The 15,160-nt window shown below is 37.9% G+C and overlaps 2 protein-coding genes across 2 annotated transcripts; one reads left to right on the top strand and one right to left on the bottom strand.

Moving 5' to 3' along the window:
- Nucleotides 1-8,861: 8,861 nt before the first annotated feature.
- Nucleotides 8,862-11,475, top strand: GCK72_019115 (uncharacterized protein; the record flags this gene model as incomplete). Its single annotated transcript, XM_003115245.2, has 6 exons — nt 8,862-9,210; nt 9,673-9,769; nt 10,347-10,741; nt 10,842-11,070; nt 11,143-11,286; nt 11,340-11,475. 6 exons carry the CDS (start codon nt 8,862-8,864, stop codon nt 11,473-11,475), a joined length of 1,350 nt encoding a protein of 449 aa, XP_003115293.2.
- GCK72_019114 (uncharacterized protein) lies at nt 10,395-14,433 on the bottom strand (the record flags this gene model as incomplete). Its single annotated transcript, XM_053732883.1, has 7 exons — nt 10,395-10,504; nt 10,884-11,237; nt 12,410-12,587; nt 12,697-12,852; nt 12,901-13,690; nt 13,788-14,303; nt 14,351-14,433. 7 exons carry the CDS (start codon nt 14,431-14,433, stop codon nt 10,395-10,397), a joined length of 2,187 nt encoding a protein of 728 aa, XP_053581796.1.
- Between the last annotated feature and the right edge of the window lie 727 nt (nt 14,434-15,160).

The raw sequence follows: 15,160 nt of genomic DNA, 5'->3' as shown, positions 1-15,160 counted from the left end.
CGAATTTGAGGATTGCTGGTTTATCAAAATTCTGGAATGAGTCCATAAGATTCTGAATGTTCAGGATGGGTTTATCTTATCTTGAAAATCAAATTGCTGACATTGGCAATTCAGGTGAGAATCAAAGAACCAGGCTAATAGGATTTTCAAAAATCACTAGCGGTACATCAGAATATCTCACAAGCAATTAGAAACGATGAAGACTAAACTCCGGATTCTGATCTTAGGACAATAAACTGTGAACAGTTACTAAATATTTCAGTCGTACAATCAGATTGGTTTTTGAGAAAAGATGCAGTTCGACGCCTCCTTCTCTAAAATCCGAAGTTCAAAATTCTAAGTATGCGATTTTCATCATCAACTACCCTCTATATTCTCACAGACTAATCAAAAACAGAATAAACAATCCCAGGAAAAAAAAACAAGAAACACATGGCCTCTAAAAGTGGTGTCCTTCCCATGATTGGATACTTGGATCGGAATAGTTGGATAGTGGCGTGCTAGATTGAAGTAAAGCTATAGTGACAGATCTGATGATTGAGGGAATTGCGTACTTCTTCTTCCCCTTCTTCATTATCATATTCTTTGTTCAAGGTGACACATCAAATGGGAAGGTAAAGAAAGAAGCCAGATGATCTTTCCTGTTTTAACGAGAGTTCGCGGTCTACTGTTGAAACGAAAGAGCTCATTTGCAGAGCCTATTCTCTATTTCAACACTATCCGAATGTGTCATCCTTCCTCTGCTTCACTTGTCTGGTACCCATTTCGAAATCATTGGACCCCTCGTCTCTTTTCTGTTCCTAAAGTTGGATGCCCATCTAGGCCAACCTCGTTATTTGCATCTTTTCTCTGTTCCCTTCTTCCTCTTCTTTTTGAAATGATCATCACATTTCCCACAATTCAAAAGTGTCTTCTTCTTTTTCATACTCTCCGATTTCTTCCGATTTCCGACAGCCATTTGTCAGTTCCAAGATAGATTTATTTTTATTGATGGGGCTTCGTCTGGAGAAATTACAATGTTCCAGTTTAAGATAGTTTTCAATGAGATGACAATCATCGTCTGTTTTAAATCTAAAAGTTCATTTGGCTGAAACTAGAAGTGTTTGGTTTTGTTCTCCAAAACAAGGCATAGTTCAATCTTTTGATAAAATTGAGAATCAGTAACTTTGAAGTCTTTTCTGAAGAGCTGCATGTTTGAGAACCGTAGAAGAACAGTTGGTTTTCTGTATTACCACAACCGACTAAATTCATGAAGTTGAATACTTCAAACTCTAAAGTCTTCCGCAACTCCTGAAGCTCTCGACTGAAGTTTCCGAATTTCCTTCAATTCCAGAATTCCCAATTTTTGGTCACTCAACCAAAAATCCTCTTCTCCTAAGATTTAAAAAGTGCCTCCTTCTTTTTTCCTGCGTACTTCTCCGATTTCCGCCCCAGCCATTTGTCGAAAGGGTGTCTCCGTATCGTTGGAAGGAAGACTATCCGCCCTCTCCAAGATAAATGATTCATTCGTCGTTTTGGCGGAAGAAAAAGTCACGGAAAAACGAATGAAAGGGGAGATATCGAAGGGAAGTGAGGACGAATTTTTACACCTGAATGTGTATATGTGTTCCTCCGGAAATATTGGAGGGGTTTTGATACCCAAATAATTTGACGCATATTTTTTTGTCCAAGAAGTCTATAAACCCCACAGAACCCCTGTCAAACTTTTCCTGGGTCTTTTGTTCAAATTCCGAATTTTACGTTTTCTCTTTCTTACAAAAGTTTCCGTTCGTGTCGAGAAAGACGACAAAAGACAAATAACTTGTCGGAATTTTTTGAGTTTGGTACAAAAAACGTTGTCTCATTTTTTACCTTTTAGTTTTCTTTGACAGCTTACGTGTAAGAATGGAGGAGGAGAACACCCAAAAAACATATAAGTCGTTTCGTAAAGAATAGAATCCTAGCGAGGTACAGTAGTCCACACGGATGAATATTCAAGACAAAATACTTCAACTTATAGGTATTGGCGTAGACAGTAACCTCCATTTTGAACGAAAGAAGAATCCTAATCTGAATCTGTTTCTTATTACATTTCCTAGACAGAAATAGTCTAGAACGACTGACTGAATCTGCATTCCCAATTTTCCGATCCTACCTTTAACCTCTTCAATCTGATACTTTTCTGCGTGCATCCGATCTGTTCTGTCTTTTCTTTGATCTTTTGTTGTTTCAATTTTAATTCCAAAACTCAACATTGTCTTCCCTCTCCTTCTGAATCTGTCGTCATTGTTACCTGTTGTATAGTTTTATTTCTCTCCGAAACATTGACTTACCGACCTCCACAAGACCCGTTAATCCTCTCTCTTTTCTTTTCAAAAAGAGAGCCGAAATGATGATAACACATGTTTCAAACTGTGTATACACACCGGAAAAATAAGAGAAACAGAGAAGAGAAACGGACTGATTTATCAGTGATTGGTGTGGTGCACCACCAATTCTTTTTTCTTTTTTCTCGCTCATCTGATTCTTTTTTTTCGAATAAATAAGTAGAAGCATTTGCTGCGAATTCTTTTTTCTAGAACGAAAACTTACAACAAAAAAACTGAAAAAGCGTAAGATCAAACATTAATATTTGAAAAGCTGTGAATAATACGATCCACTTAATCTTTTTAACGTTTGGTTGTTTACATTTTTCTTCTTTTTTTTCTATTTTTTAAGATCCTTCCATCATTTTTTATTTTCTCGTGTTTCATATTAATTTCGGCAAAGAGTTGCATACATTTAGAGCGGTGTTCATGTTTCCAGATTGATATATTTCTATTTATGTATACTCAAAGACCCTACCAACTGTCGTATTCCCCAAACTCTACAGTCACCTGTGCTGGAGCATTTTTGTCACCTTCACACTCTAAAAGTGACTCATTCTCCCCTTTAATATTACAATTTTCTTTTTACAGCTTGAGATAGTAAACGTCGTTTGTGTATTAAAATTTTCCAAACTGTCTTCTTGAGACTGGCAGTTAATTTGTTTTCTTTCTGATTAAAAAAGCTTTTGGCCTGTAGACTTTACTGATTGTTTTTCAGAATCCTATTTCCTCTCGAATAGTTTTTTATAGAATATTGACAGCTCGTGGGTTGATACCGAATAATAATCTTGCTATCAGTTCTTTCTATTAATAGGTTTTAATACTATCTGACAACTTTGGCACTTTTCATTTCAGCCTGCATGAAGAACTTTTGTTTGATAACATTTGTTTTTGAAAAATAGTTTCGGAAACTTTAAAAAAAACCCTTCTCAAACTTTGGAATTTCAATCAAGTACTTGCGACAAGTACCATAATTAGCTCAATTCTTTGGATAAGTGAATTCTTCTGAAAACCTGCAAAAAACATCTTGTCGGTTCACTTCGTGTTGTTAGTCTAGATCATATTAACTCTATGACGAATGCGTATTCAAGACAGTTCATTTTCTGTGTTTGCACCTCGATGCATCAAACTCGTAAACTGTTATTGGTTGTGGAAAGAAGAGGACACATCTCTTCTTCTTCTGATGTTTCCTTCTTCTATCGTCCCTCGTTTTCTTCTTCATTCTTGTCCCGTTCGTCCTTCCTTTTCCTCCTCTCTTTCTACCCGAAAAATGGCATTTGCATATATATACGAGCGCAGTGCGCTCCTCGCTTTGCGCACGGGAAAAGCGGGAGAAAAAGAGGGAAAAAGAGGCAGAGAGTGTCCCTCAAACCGAAATAAAACACAAGTTGATTTGTAGAGAGAGCAGAGAAAATGGACAGTGGACAGAGAAATGTCTGCACTCTCCGCACTTGCCAGTGGTCAGTAAGGGTCACTCGACACCCATCTGGAGGGATAGAAGAGGGGGGCCACATCACTGTTGTGTCTGTGGACACTTCTTCTTCTCCTCGGGGGTCCCTCTCTCTCTGTGAGGCACGTACTACTAGTAGTGGTCTAGTAGTATAGATAGAGAGACAGAGAGAAATTGAACGCTTTTTTTTTACTTTCTACTCAATCTTTTTTCAGTCGCCATACTTTTTTGATACTTTTTGATTTGTATGAACTTTTCCTTTCACTAGTTCTTGAAAGCCACCAGACTTTGCGTATCGTTGGAGTTCACTCGGTTCAAAGGCTTTCGTATACTTTCACAAACCCTTCTAGGGATGTTTGATATTTTTCTCCAGCTTCAAATTCGCTGGAAACTGTAGCCTGACCTTCACATCTGTCTGTGAAATCCAAGAATAGTTAAAATAATTTGATATAACTTGTGTTACCTACACTGAATTTTTTGAAGCTCTACGACTTCGAATTTTTACTTTTCTAATGATACCATACAAAAATAGTATCTTCTTTTTTATCTTGCTGGTGGTCGATTGTTTTTATTTTTCCATGGACTTTGGTTTCTTACCTACACGGTCTGTTGTCTCTTCATTTCTTTGACTTGTTTCTACTTCAAAAGAATACTTGTGATGTTTCTGGAGACGTGATTAGTTCAGCTTCATCAAGCTCTGATATTAATAGACAAAATTACGGTTATAATGTCACTGATGAGGTTTGTGTGCATAAAATTCAGCTTAAAGCATCACCAGAACTGATGAGAACTATTCATTAATCTGATTCAAATCTCGAGGCTAATGCCTCAACTTCTGAAAGTGATCAGTATCGTTCAGAAAGCTCAGTCTCTGAATGCTTCAACATGAATTTAGGTCGGATATGAAACCATGTTGCAAACAAAATGACTATTTATCCGATTATTTCTGATCTAACCTCCAATCCCATTCACAAAGTAACTCGTTCCAGTCCTCTCCCTATTTTCTCTAACCCTTTGATGCTTGTCAGTTATTGTTCTTACATCAAACACCTCCACAAATAGAACAAATAAAAAAGCCTCGTCTTTTCTATCATTTTTGAATCTTACTTTATCAAAAAGGACACTTTTATCAAATGCCGTCATTCATGCCTCCCCCACAATCGATTAGAGAAAAAAGAAAAGTGCTCCATGTGTGTTTGTATGCCATCTGGAACCAATTGAGTTGGTTCAAGTGGAGAGAAAGAGAAGGAGAAGGGATTGTATTATCTTCCTCTCCGTTCCGTTTGTTCAGCTTGATACTTTTGATCCGACTGGTTAGATTTCATTTTATTGAGGGTAATCTCTTTTGGATGATCGAAACAAAAATATTTTAGTTCTAGTTGTATAATGGTTCTGCATGCCATACAAACACGCTCCTTTGATAATCTTCTGTTTTTGTTCAGAGCCGACTGGCTATACAGATAATAACAATCTGCATAAAAGTGTTTTTTTCAAGCTCACATCTAATCCAAAATCGTAATTCCTCTCATCTTTGGAAAAACTGAAAATATCAACAAAAAATAATAATCCGGACACACACCTGCACAGACAGACCTATACCTCTAGAAACGAAAAAAGGAGTTTTCGTTTTCTGTCACTTGTAAATTGACACCCATTTTTATGTTTCTTATGTTTACCAAGCTCTCCTGACTTCTTATTTTTTCGACGGTCTATATTTTCTACCTACACTTGTTTACTCTCCTTTTTTGAAAACTATTTTTACTTTCTCGTAAGGTTTAACACACTTTTCTAGTTTATCTTCCATATTACTCTTGTCTTCGAATTCGAGCATCAAGGCTCAAACTCTCCCGCCAAAACAAATTTTAAAACTATTTCGAAAATACTGTTTACTTCAGAAGCTGATACAGCTCGTGCTGGTTGTTAGAGTACTGTAACGATTTTGTTTTTGAACTTTTCGTCTTTTTGTTACAACTAGGCTGTCAAAAAGGTACTTGTGATTAGAACAGAACAATAGAAATGGTATAAATAGGATCAGGTGGAAGTGGGTCAGGTTCAGATGTCTCGTTTCTTCCCAACTTCCATCAAAATATTTGAATTCAAATCCACGTGTCTCGGCCATCCATTCTCAATATGGCGTTACAATGTCGAATGGTTCTGGTGACAATGATGATGATGACTGAGAGGATAGACACAATGATGATGCGCTTCTCTGTGTCTGTGTCTCTTCTAAATCCACTTATATCTCATCTCTTCCTCTCATTTCCTTTTCGATCTCAACTGCAAATGACACCTCCAATTATCTGCTCACATTAACACATACACCCCCTTTTCGATAGATGTATCCACCCTCTCTGAAGTCAACCACGGGGCCTACTTCAAGTATAGGTGAATGCCTAAATGGACTGCATTTTTCATAGTGGCCTCGGCCAGAGAGACTAGCTCGAAGCCGTGCTGGCTTGGTAAACATCTTGATTTTTAAGACTGTCTTCTCTAGTTAATATGATTCTTTGAAAACTGAGCTTCAAGATCTTTTCCAAACCTTGCCATTTTTCATTTTGAGACCTACCGTAATCCATCATATGTCATCACTAATCACCATCAGAAAAGTTCGTTGGAAGGATTAAGAGGACCTTAACGGAAATAAGAAGTGTCCATCCATGAGCCCAGTTTTTTCGCGTATTCCCGAATGAAAAAAAGAAGAAGAAGAGCATCACGAGGAGACCCGCTCCCTCCACTCCCGAAAACTTTTTCTCCTCGTTTTTCGAGTAGTTTCACTCCTTTTCTCTTCTCCTCCTTCTTCTTCTTCTTTTCCATTTCGTCTGCTAGGAGGGCTCATCTCATAACAGATAGTAGTGGATACACCCCTCTCCTATACACATATAGTAGTAGTTTTTGTGGTGTCGAATTTTCTGGAATTTCTCTCATTTGCTGTTTTTTTCTGAAATTTCTCAGACGGCCTAAAGTTTTTATTCCATGAGAGGATAATACCTTCGCCCCCGCATTTATTTCTTCCGGAGAACTGTTTGTTGTCATTTTGCATGTGTTTGCACTTTCCTTGAAAAGTGAAATCTATGAGTCACTCATTCTGTTTCTTTTCGATCAGAATGAGGTGTTCTGTGTGAGTAGATTCTAATCTGATCTTATATTTTGTAGATCTTTTCCATTTTGTTTCCAATCTTTTTCACTTTTTTTGCAAAAATTCTAGCCCCTTAAGACACTGTTTCAAACCTTCGAAGCTTCAAATACAGTTTCAGAAAACCACTGCAATGGCGCTCCACCGCGGTGGTTTCCAATTTCCAGTTATTTTTTCAGCTTTTTTGAACCGATTCTCTCATTTTTCCAACTTTTCCCATTCCACAAAAAGATGTAAAATCTATCGGGCATGTGTTTCATTTTCCGTCATTTTCTATCTCTAACCACCTGCGTCTCTTCTCTCTCTTCTTTTTTCTTTTCTCACCTTTCCGCCTTTCCGCTCAAAAACTCCGAGAGGAGCACTGTCTGTCGACAAAATATTCATAAAATTTGATATTTTCTCTCTTTATTTGAATAGTTTTCGCGCATTTTCACCGTATTTTTCTCGCTATTTTTCTCTGGTTTCTCTGGTTGTTCGCCCTTTTACTTCGCCGTTTTGAAAAAAAACAATTTCTGGAGAAATTATTGACTTTTTTACTTAGAGAAACTTCTTTTTAAAAAAACTCTCAACCATTCAATTCGCATCAGAACTGTCTTATACATTGATTGATCAGATATTTCCAGAAATTTTTAGAGAACCCTCGTAAAAAATTTTGATTTTGTATCCCTGTTTTCAGTTTTTACTCCTGTTATCCCCAACCCGTTTCCCTCATATATCTCTCTTCCTAAATCAATTTATTCTGTCTCCGTCAACCTTTTTTTCAAATTTTTCTTTTGATAAAAAATGCATCTTATTTTCTGTTTTTTTTTCAGAAACCACTTCTTCCTTCCCGGTCGAAAAAGAGATTTGTGCATTTCGAATGCGTGAAACACTGACGAATCGACTACATTGAAGACCTCTCCCCTTTTGTCTCTCTTTCCCATTGGTTTCGTTCAAAAAATCGGTGGTGAAAAGTGGAAAAGTGCCCTTTTTTGAGAGCAAAGGGCAATCGAATTGCACTTTGAAACGCAAAAAATGAGGTAATGATTTCTTTTTTGACATTTTGAAAAATGTAAAGGGGTTAGGAAGGGGAAATTTGAAATGAATGAAAATACATTCTCGTTTGAAAAAAGTTATGAAAAATAGTTTGAATCGGAGATATGATTAACCTTCTTGAAGTTGATTTGAAGTTTTAGAAGTTACTGGATTAAAATCGTAGCATTCGTGTATGCCAACAAGACAGTCATGCGTAGTTCTAACAAAACGATTACAGAAATCTTACTGACGTTTTGTTCAAACAAACGTCTTCCCTTTTTTATGAAACCTAATCTCGCTAAACCTTCCGCTTATGACACATTTATGCATATGACAAATCCAGTTTTCTCTCCCATCGAAACTATCTGATTCATAGTCTTCGCCTGTGACCAGAAACTGTGTTTTTTGTTGACTTTGAAGATCTAAGACTATGCACACTGTTTTTTTCTCTTTCTTTCTCTCGATGTCTTCTCTATTTATTTGTACAAATACCTAGAGCAGGACATTGGCGATCTATCCATTCTACTCATCCAGTTGTGTGTGTGTGTGTGTGTGAGAGAGAGAGAAAAAGAAAGAACAAATTGTTTTGCCATCAGAGCAGGGAGAAGAGAACTGAACTCCATGCGCTCCGAGCACCATCTCGTGCCAATTGCTGCCACTTATCATGTCCGGTGGCGACGACCTCCGGGTTGTTTTGGGTTGAGAAAAAAGATATAAGAAAAATGAGATAACGAGAGAATCGTTAAAATAATTGGAGACAAAAAAATAAAAAAGTTCGGGAAATTGAAAAAGTGCGATTTTCGGGAAGAGTAAATAGTCATATGTGATCTATTAGTGGGCTTTAAAAATACTGTGAAACCTATAACAACATCTTCACCATTACAGCGAAACATGCATCGTGTCGGCGGCTGCCCATGTAATGATCTTCAACGATCCAAAACAACAATGGCAACATGTGGCTGGAAGTGATGGATCATGGACAACTGTTCAAGTTATTCAAGATTGTCGTCGTGGCGATTCATTCAGAATTGTTTCATTCCGTGCACAAGATAGAACGATCCTCTTGAATTTCAAAATATACCGAAAACTGAGATATGTGGCGGCGAAAGAAATATTTCATCAATGGAGAGATGAAAATAAGATCGTATATGGACTGAATTTTCAACACGAAGAGGAAGCGAACGAGTTTCTTCATTTCGTTACACTGGCTATTGAACAAGTTGCAAATCACGCACTGAATGGGCACAATGAATATCAACAGATGCATCGTAAGAATTTACAATTATTTCATTAAAATTCCAGAATTTTTTATTAATGCACCAATTAATAGAAAATATAAACTCTGACAAAGTTCCGAGGGTTTCACGAGTTTTTTCCCCTGATTTCCAATCTATTGCTACCTCCTCAAAAATCGATTATCTAATACTTTTCCGTCACATATCAGATAAGAAGCTTTAGTAGTCTCATCTCCTTCAGCTGAGCATAGAAGGGAATTTCAGCAGCAAAAAAATGAGAAGATGAAATGGAAAGATATACACAAAAAGAGGGATATACGAAAACTTCTATAGATTCCCCTCTAGTTTCTATCTATCCCATTTCTCGATATGAGTTTCTGGTGCTGTCAATCTGTTACTTTTCCAGCAACTGAAGTTGAGACTCGTAAGAAACATGCACCATTCTGCCACCAAAATTATATTCCGGCATCAAACTCACTTGTTTCCTTCTTTCAGCGACCGACAATGTCTACCAGGATCCACATCAGCACCTGATGCATATTCATTCTGCTCCGACGTTTCACGATGAAAATCAGAATGCCGCGAATTTCCGGTGAGTAAAATATTATAGAAAAAACAGAAAATAGTAGTTAGTTTGACCTGAAACGACTAGATATGCATTCAGACAGATGGGTTCAATCCTACCTTCAATAAGTTATTGCTTAATTTGTATAAATTTATCGATGCGGGTTTTTCGTTACACATTTCCAAAATAAGATCAGCATTTCTAATGAAACTAAAACTGAGTTTCCGGTGATTTATCAGCAAAAATTTATGGTAGTGTTCTTCTCCTGATGCTGATCTCGATAATGAGTCATTATCGATATTTGACGAAAGTGTCGTCTGTTTTGTGTTTACTAACAGTGAGAAATGAGAGAAATTAGAGAGAAAAATGGAGATGTGTTTATATTATCAAAAGAAATGAACAGAGGAACTATTACTCATTCACTCTGTCTCTAGACAACCTACTGTACTATGACTATAGCTGTTGCTGATTGCATCAATCAATATGAGAGGTAGAGCTCTGAAGACTTTACGAATATTCAAAAGATAGTAACTAGTTATTCTGGCATTCATCGAACTCTTTAATTTTCTTTCAAATCTCATTGAAACCCTCTTCTTTTTTTCAGCAAAACATCCCAACATGCCTCAACCCTCTCCAGTGCCTCAGCCTTGACTCAACAACAACGACGAGCTTCCCAAAGTTCGAGTACTAGTGCTGGTTCCGCCACAGCAGCTCCACCAGCTCCACCAATCAGTAATATTCCACAAGCTCCGCCTCCGCCGCCTGGAATTGCAAAAGTGTCGTCAGGTGCTCCACCACCTCCACCACCTCCACCTCTTCCTCAATTGAGTACCGGTGCTCCGCCACCTCCGCCACCGCCTCCATCAGCGAGTACTTTGATGGCTTCCAATGGAACACCTACTCTGATGGACCAAATTAAAATGAGAGGAAATTTGAAAAGTACAGGAATCAAGACGAACGGAGTAGCAGAAGTGGAGAAACCACCACCACCGAAAGGAGGTATGATTGTTTCGATTAATAATAAATTTATGTTAAACGAATTTATTCTTTAAATATTGAATTCCTATGTTTAAGCGTATCGCTATATCCCTAGTTGCAGGTGTCGATCTGATGTCCGAGTTGAATGCCCAATTGAATAAACGCAAAATGACACAAGCAAAGTCAGATGCGGTTGATTCGAAATCTAATACAAGTAATGGTTCATCGGATAGCGGATGTGGGATCGGAACAAATGGATCCAATGGTGGATCAGTTGGATCAGCAACTGCCAAGAAATGGTCAGTGCCAGATGCATCGAAGCCGTTGGATAGTCCAAAGACACATAGGAAGTGAGTGAATGTTTCACAGTAGACGTATTCAGTTAAAGTTGTTTTGTAATGTATGTATAATATATTTTCCAGGCTTCCATCTGCTTCATCTCTGTTCTCACAAGAAGATACTTCCAAACCGAGCACATCGTTAGCAAATGGAGCAATCTCCTCGGTGACTCCAACGACTTTAAATGGAAATTCTTCGTCAGTGATTCCAAATGAACAACTGGAAAGGTGAGGAGTTGAAAATAATAATAACAACTGTTACGACGTATCATAATTTCTAGACTCCGCGCCGACATGATGGTTGAAGTTCGTCTTGAAATTAACAAACTTCGACAAGATCTGATGGAAGCGCAAGAACGGTCGAAACAGGAAATAATCGACACAGTGCTGAACGCAATCGGTGCTGGTCGACGATAGATTCGCTTGGATATTGTTGTTTTTTATTTAAAAATCATTGGCTTTTAATAACTTTCCGTAGTTTCAGTTTCAGCTACCCATTTATCATGTATTATTGTGTCAAAAAGCTTGCGCAAATCACTGTAACCTTATTATCTTGTAGCATACAGTTTCTGTGCAAGTTTTTATTCTCAAAAAAAGGTGTTCGAATGACGGTGCTCTCCATTCTTTTCATTTTCCCACTCGCTTCTCCACCCATTTCCCTGCCGGGTCTTAACTCAATAATCTCCAGTTTTCAGTTGCATTTATATTGACTCCGCCCCTTCCCTCATTTCAGATTTCCATGTATCATCATGACCCCAAAATCTTCAAGTTTCTTTCAAAAATTGATATGTTTGTACTCCCTTTACTATGAAAAACACGAGGTCTCCCAGAAAATGTCTCATTTTTTCTCGACTAACCGATGTAATTTTCCCCCTAATTTTGAATAATGTTCTATTTTTTCCCATCTTTCAGAATGAGATCCTGACAATCTAAAAACTAGATTTCTGGTTCTAATTCCCCATTTTGCACTGCTCTAATGCTCATATATGTAAGTATTTCCTTATAATACATTTCTTCTAACTGAAAATCATGTTGTTCGGCTCGTACTTTTTCGGGTCCCAACATGAGAACTTCACTCTATTCCTTTGAAATGCCTTAATTGTTTCTCCCTACATAAAAATAAAACCATATATGCTCATCAGATCAAGTGTTTCATTTCAGAATTGACAAAATTTGTACAAAAGTGAACAAAAAGAGACAAAATAAAAAACTCATGAGATCAACCAGTGGGTTAATTGTGCAGCTAAAACAAATACGAAACAATATAGATATGAGGGGTAACCGGGTGAAAAAAAAGAAAATCACATAGATTACAAGTAGGAAACAAAATTTGATTTTTAGACGAAGCTACCTGTTTGAAAATTATTTTGAGATGAAACTTGTGGTGGTGGAGATAATGAAAGGAGCTCATTCCGACGCATTTCGAGAAAAGGTAGAAGTTGATTTGCGTTCGAAATTGCCATTGAGGCCATTGACATTTCGTTGTTGACACGGACGAATTCGCGATCGAGATCCCACAAACGACGCATCTGAAAACACGAATATTAATATTGTAGGCTCGGCTGGAGTGCAGTTTGTGGATAAAAAAGTGGGGTCTCTGGCTAAAATGATATTTATGGAATCGAGATGTATTCTTACATCTTCATTCGAAGGATTATCTCCTTTCGACTCAAGCAACAACATCTTCTGCTGATCAATTGCCATTGCTCGATTTCTCATTGTTTCCAAATGAGGAAGAGCTCGTTCAAGTTGCAGTTGATTGTCTCGAATCTCTTTTGAAACAACCCAAAGATTCTGGAAAAAAATGCGTGTTAGAAACTTTGAAACAATAGAAACGCTTACATTCAAGTGCTCTGGCTGATTGTTTTGTTGCATTTGTAGTTGTTTTTGCTGATTTTGAGTTAAGCTTTCCAAATCTGATGTCGGCGTCGGTGATGAAAAACTTGGATAATTGGATTGATCTTCGTTCTCAACGATTTCTTGTTTGACCTTTTTTATTGACACTGGCGGGTTTGATGAGGTAGACGATAAGGTGGCACCGGATGAAGTGACAGACGATGATGTGGCAGTAGGTGTAGAAGCTGTTGAAGCTAATGATACATCAGTCATCGATCTTTCGGGAATGTTATTTGGAACTCTGAAGTTTGGTGGTTTCGCATTCAATGTGTCTGCTGAGAAGTACATCGTTGAATCAGCACGATTTACAGTAGTGTCATCGGAAGTTAACAGACAAAACGATGAATTGGACAGACTTCTAACGTTGGAAATCGTCGGAGAATCTGCTTGAAGGCTCGTGTTTCCTATCAATCTTGGAGTACTTGTGAAACTCGGGCCGCTTGATAACTTCTGCTGACATTTAAATTGTGCGCTCGTGATGTTCTTGTTAGTCAGCGAGTTTTTAAATACTGGTTCCACGTCATCATCCGTCATCGAAAGTGATGTGCTTCTTCTGGAATCGGGTGTTGTGTTGAAAACGAGCATACTGTCAATTGAGTGACTTGATCCTGGATTTTTTACTTCCAAACAAGCCCTTCCTGGTCCTGGAACAAGTGAAAAGTCCCGTTGACGCTCTCGTTGCATTCGTTGTACATTGCTCACTTTCATCGCTTGTTCTCGACCCATTTTTTGAAACCTGAAGAGAAAGCAAGTTACGAGACTAGATAATGTTTTGATACTTCTTTTTTAACGTTGTTCTTCAAAGTTTCAAAATATAATCAAGCCGTTCTTACATTTTCATTCGATCCTCTGGCTGCATCTTCATACTCGTCGATCCTTTGATCGCATTTTTCTTTTTTGTTGGACTTGGAGAAGCAGTTGTTTGAAGCTGTGGTTGTGAAGTAGACGGGGCATCCCCTAATTTGATAATTGGAGCAGACATCCGATCGATGTTTCTCTGATCATTATTCCTATTTCTGTTTTTCTTGAATTTATTTGTGAATTTTTTGCCGAGTTCCATGAAATTGATCTTCGGTCGATCGACTTTTTGATCATCTTCTGATTTCTCATTGACACCTTTCTGCCCTCCTCCTCCGAATTTCTTCGCTGCCATTGAGTGAGTTCTTCGAAAGCGTGGCTGATCATCTCGTGGCGTTGCGGGAGCTTGAAACTTTGGAGAACTCCATGGCTGTTCATAGGTCGTAGCAGTAGAAACGTAGCTTTGTGTGGGAGAATTCGGGTGGTTTTGATAACGTTGATTGCGATGATCAGGAGGAGAAATCGGATTGAAACGCGATGGCATTGTTTGTCTGGAATGTTTTCATAGCTTTCTCGCTACCTGTTTCACGAAGCATACCTAAATTTGTTCCTCTCAAAGTTGTTTCCATTCCCATTGCTGTCGTTTTCTGGCGGACGATTATTCGGACCACGACTCGTCATGATAGTCTAAAACAACAAGATTCAGTAAGAAAAATACACGGAGCGGTAAGAAAAGAGTCAATGCGTATTTGTATTTATTTATTTGTATTTATTTATTGTAGGAGGGAACATGCCACTTATGCTACACCAGTAAAAGGGAGATAACCGGAGAAATACATGAATAGAGGTGAAGGGGCTAAGAAGAATGTAAACTGTAAGATAATTATAGAAGATTTAAACAGATAGGAAGAAGAATGAAGGAATGGTAGAAGATAACTAATATAGGAAGTGAGGAGGGTAGATAATGAGCAATTGGGCCAGACCACCAGTTAATAAGATTGTATGGAGAAGAAATAGGGCGATTTTAGTCAATGCGTCATTGAGCTTCGTCACTGAAACTTAATTAATGGGAAACTGATTATTTTTTTGATTAAAAACCGAAAAATTAGTGTAAAACTGATTGAATCAAAACTGTCGCTAAACAACACGCGTGATCGGGATATCGGAGTATCGTACTGAATGAAAGATAAGTGATGAGCGTGAGCGGGCGATACAGTTTTCAGCACAATTCTACACAGCTAAAAGCTACTAAAAAGAAATAGCTATTGTGCGGGAGCTAGAATAGAATTTTCGGAAGCTTCGACCAGGGTTGGGAAATTCCGGGCCGGGCCGGGCCGACTGAAAAATTTTGAAATTTTTTGAAAAATTGTTGAATTTTTTTTTGCAAAAAAATGGATTTTTCGACTGT

This window comes from Caenorhabditis remanei, chromosome V, assembly GCF_010183535.1.
Source record: "Caenorhabditis remanei strain PX506 chromosome V, whole genome shotgun sequence".
NCBI classification, from domain to species: domain Eukaryota; kingdom Metazoa; phylum Nematoda; class Chromadorea; order Rhabditida; family Rhabditidae; genus Caenorhabditis; species Caenorhabditis remanei.
This window is presented reverse-complemented; position numbering and strand designations above follow the sequence as displayed.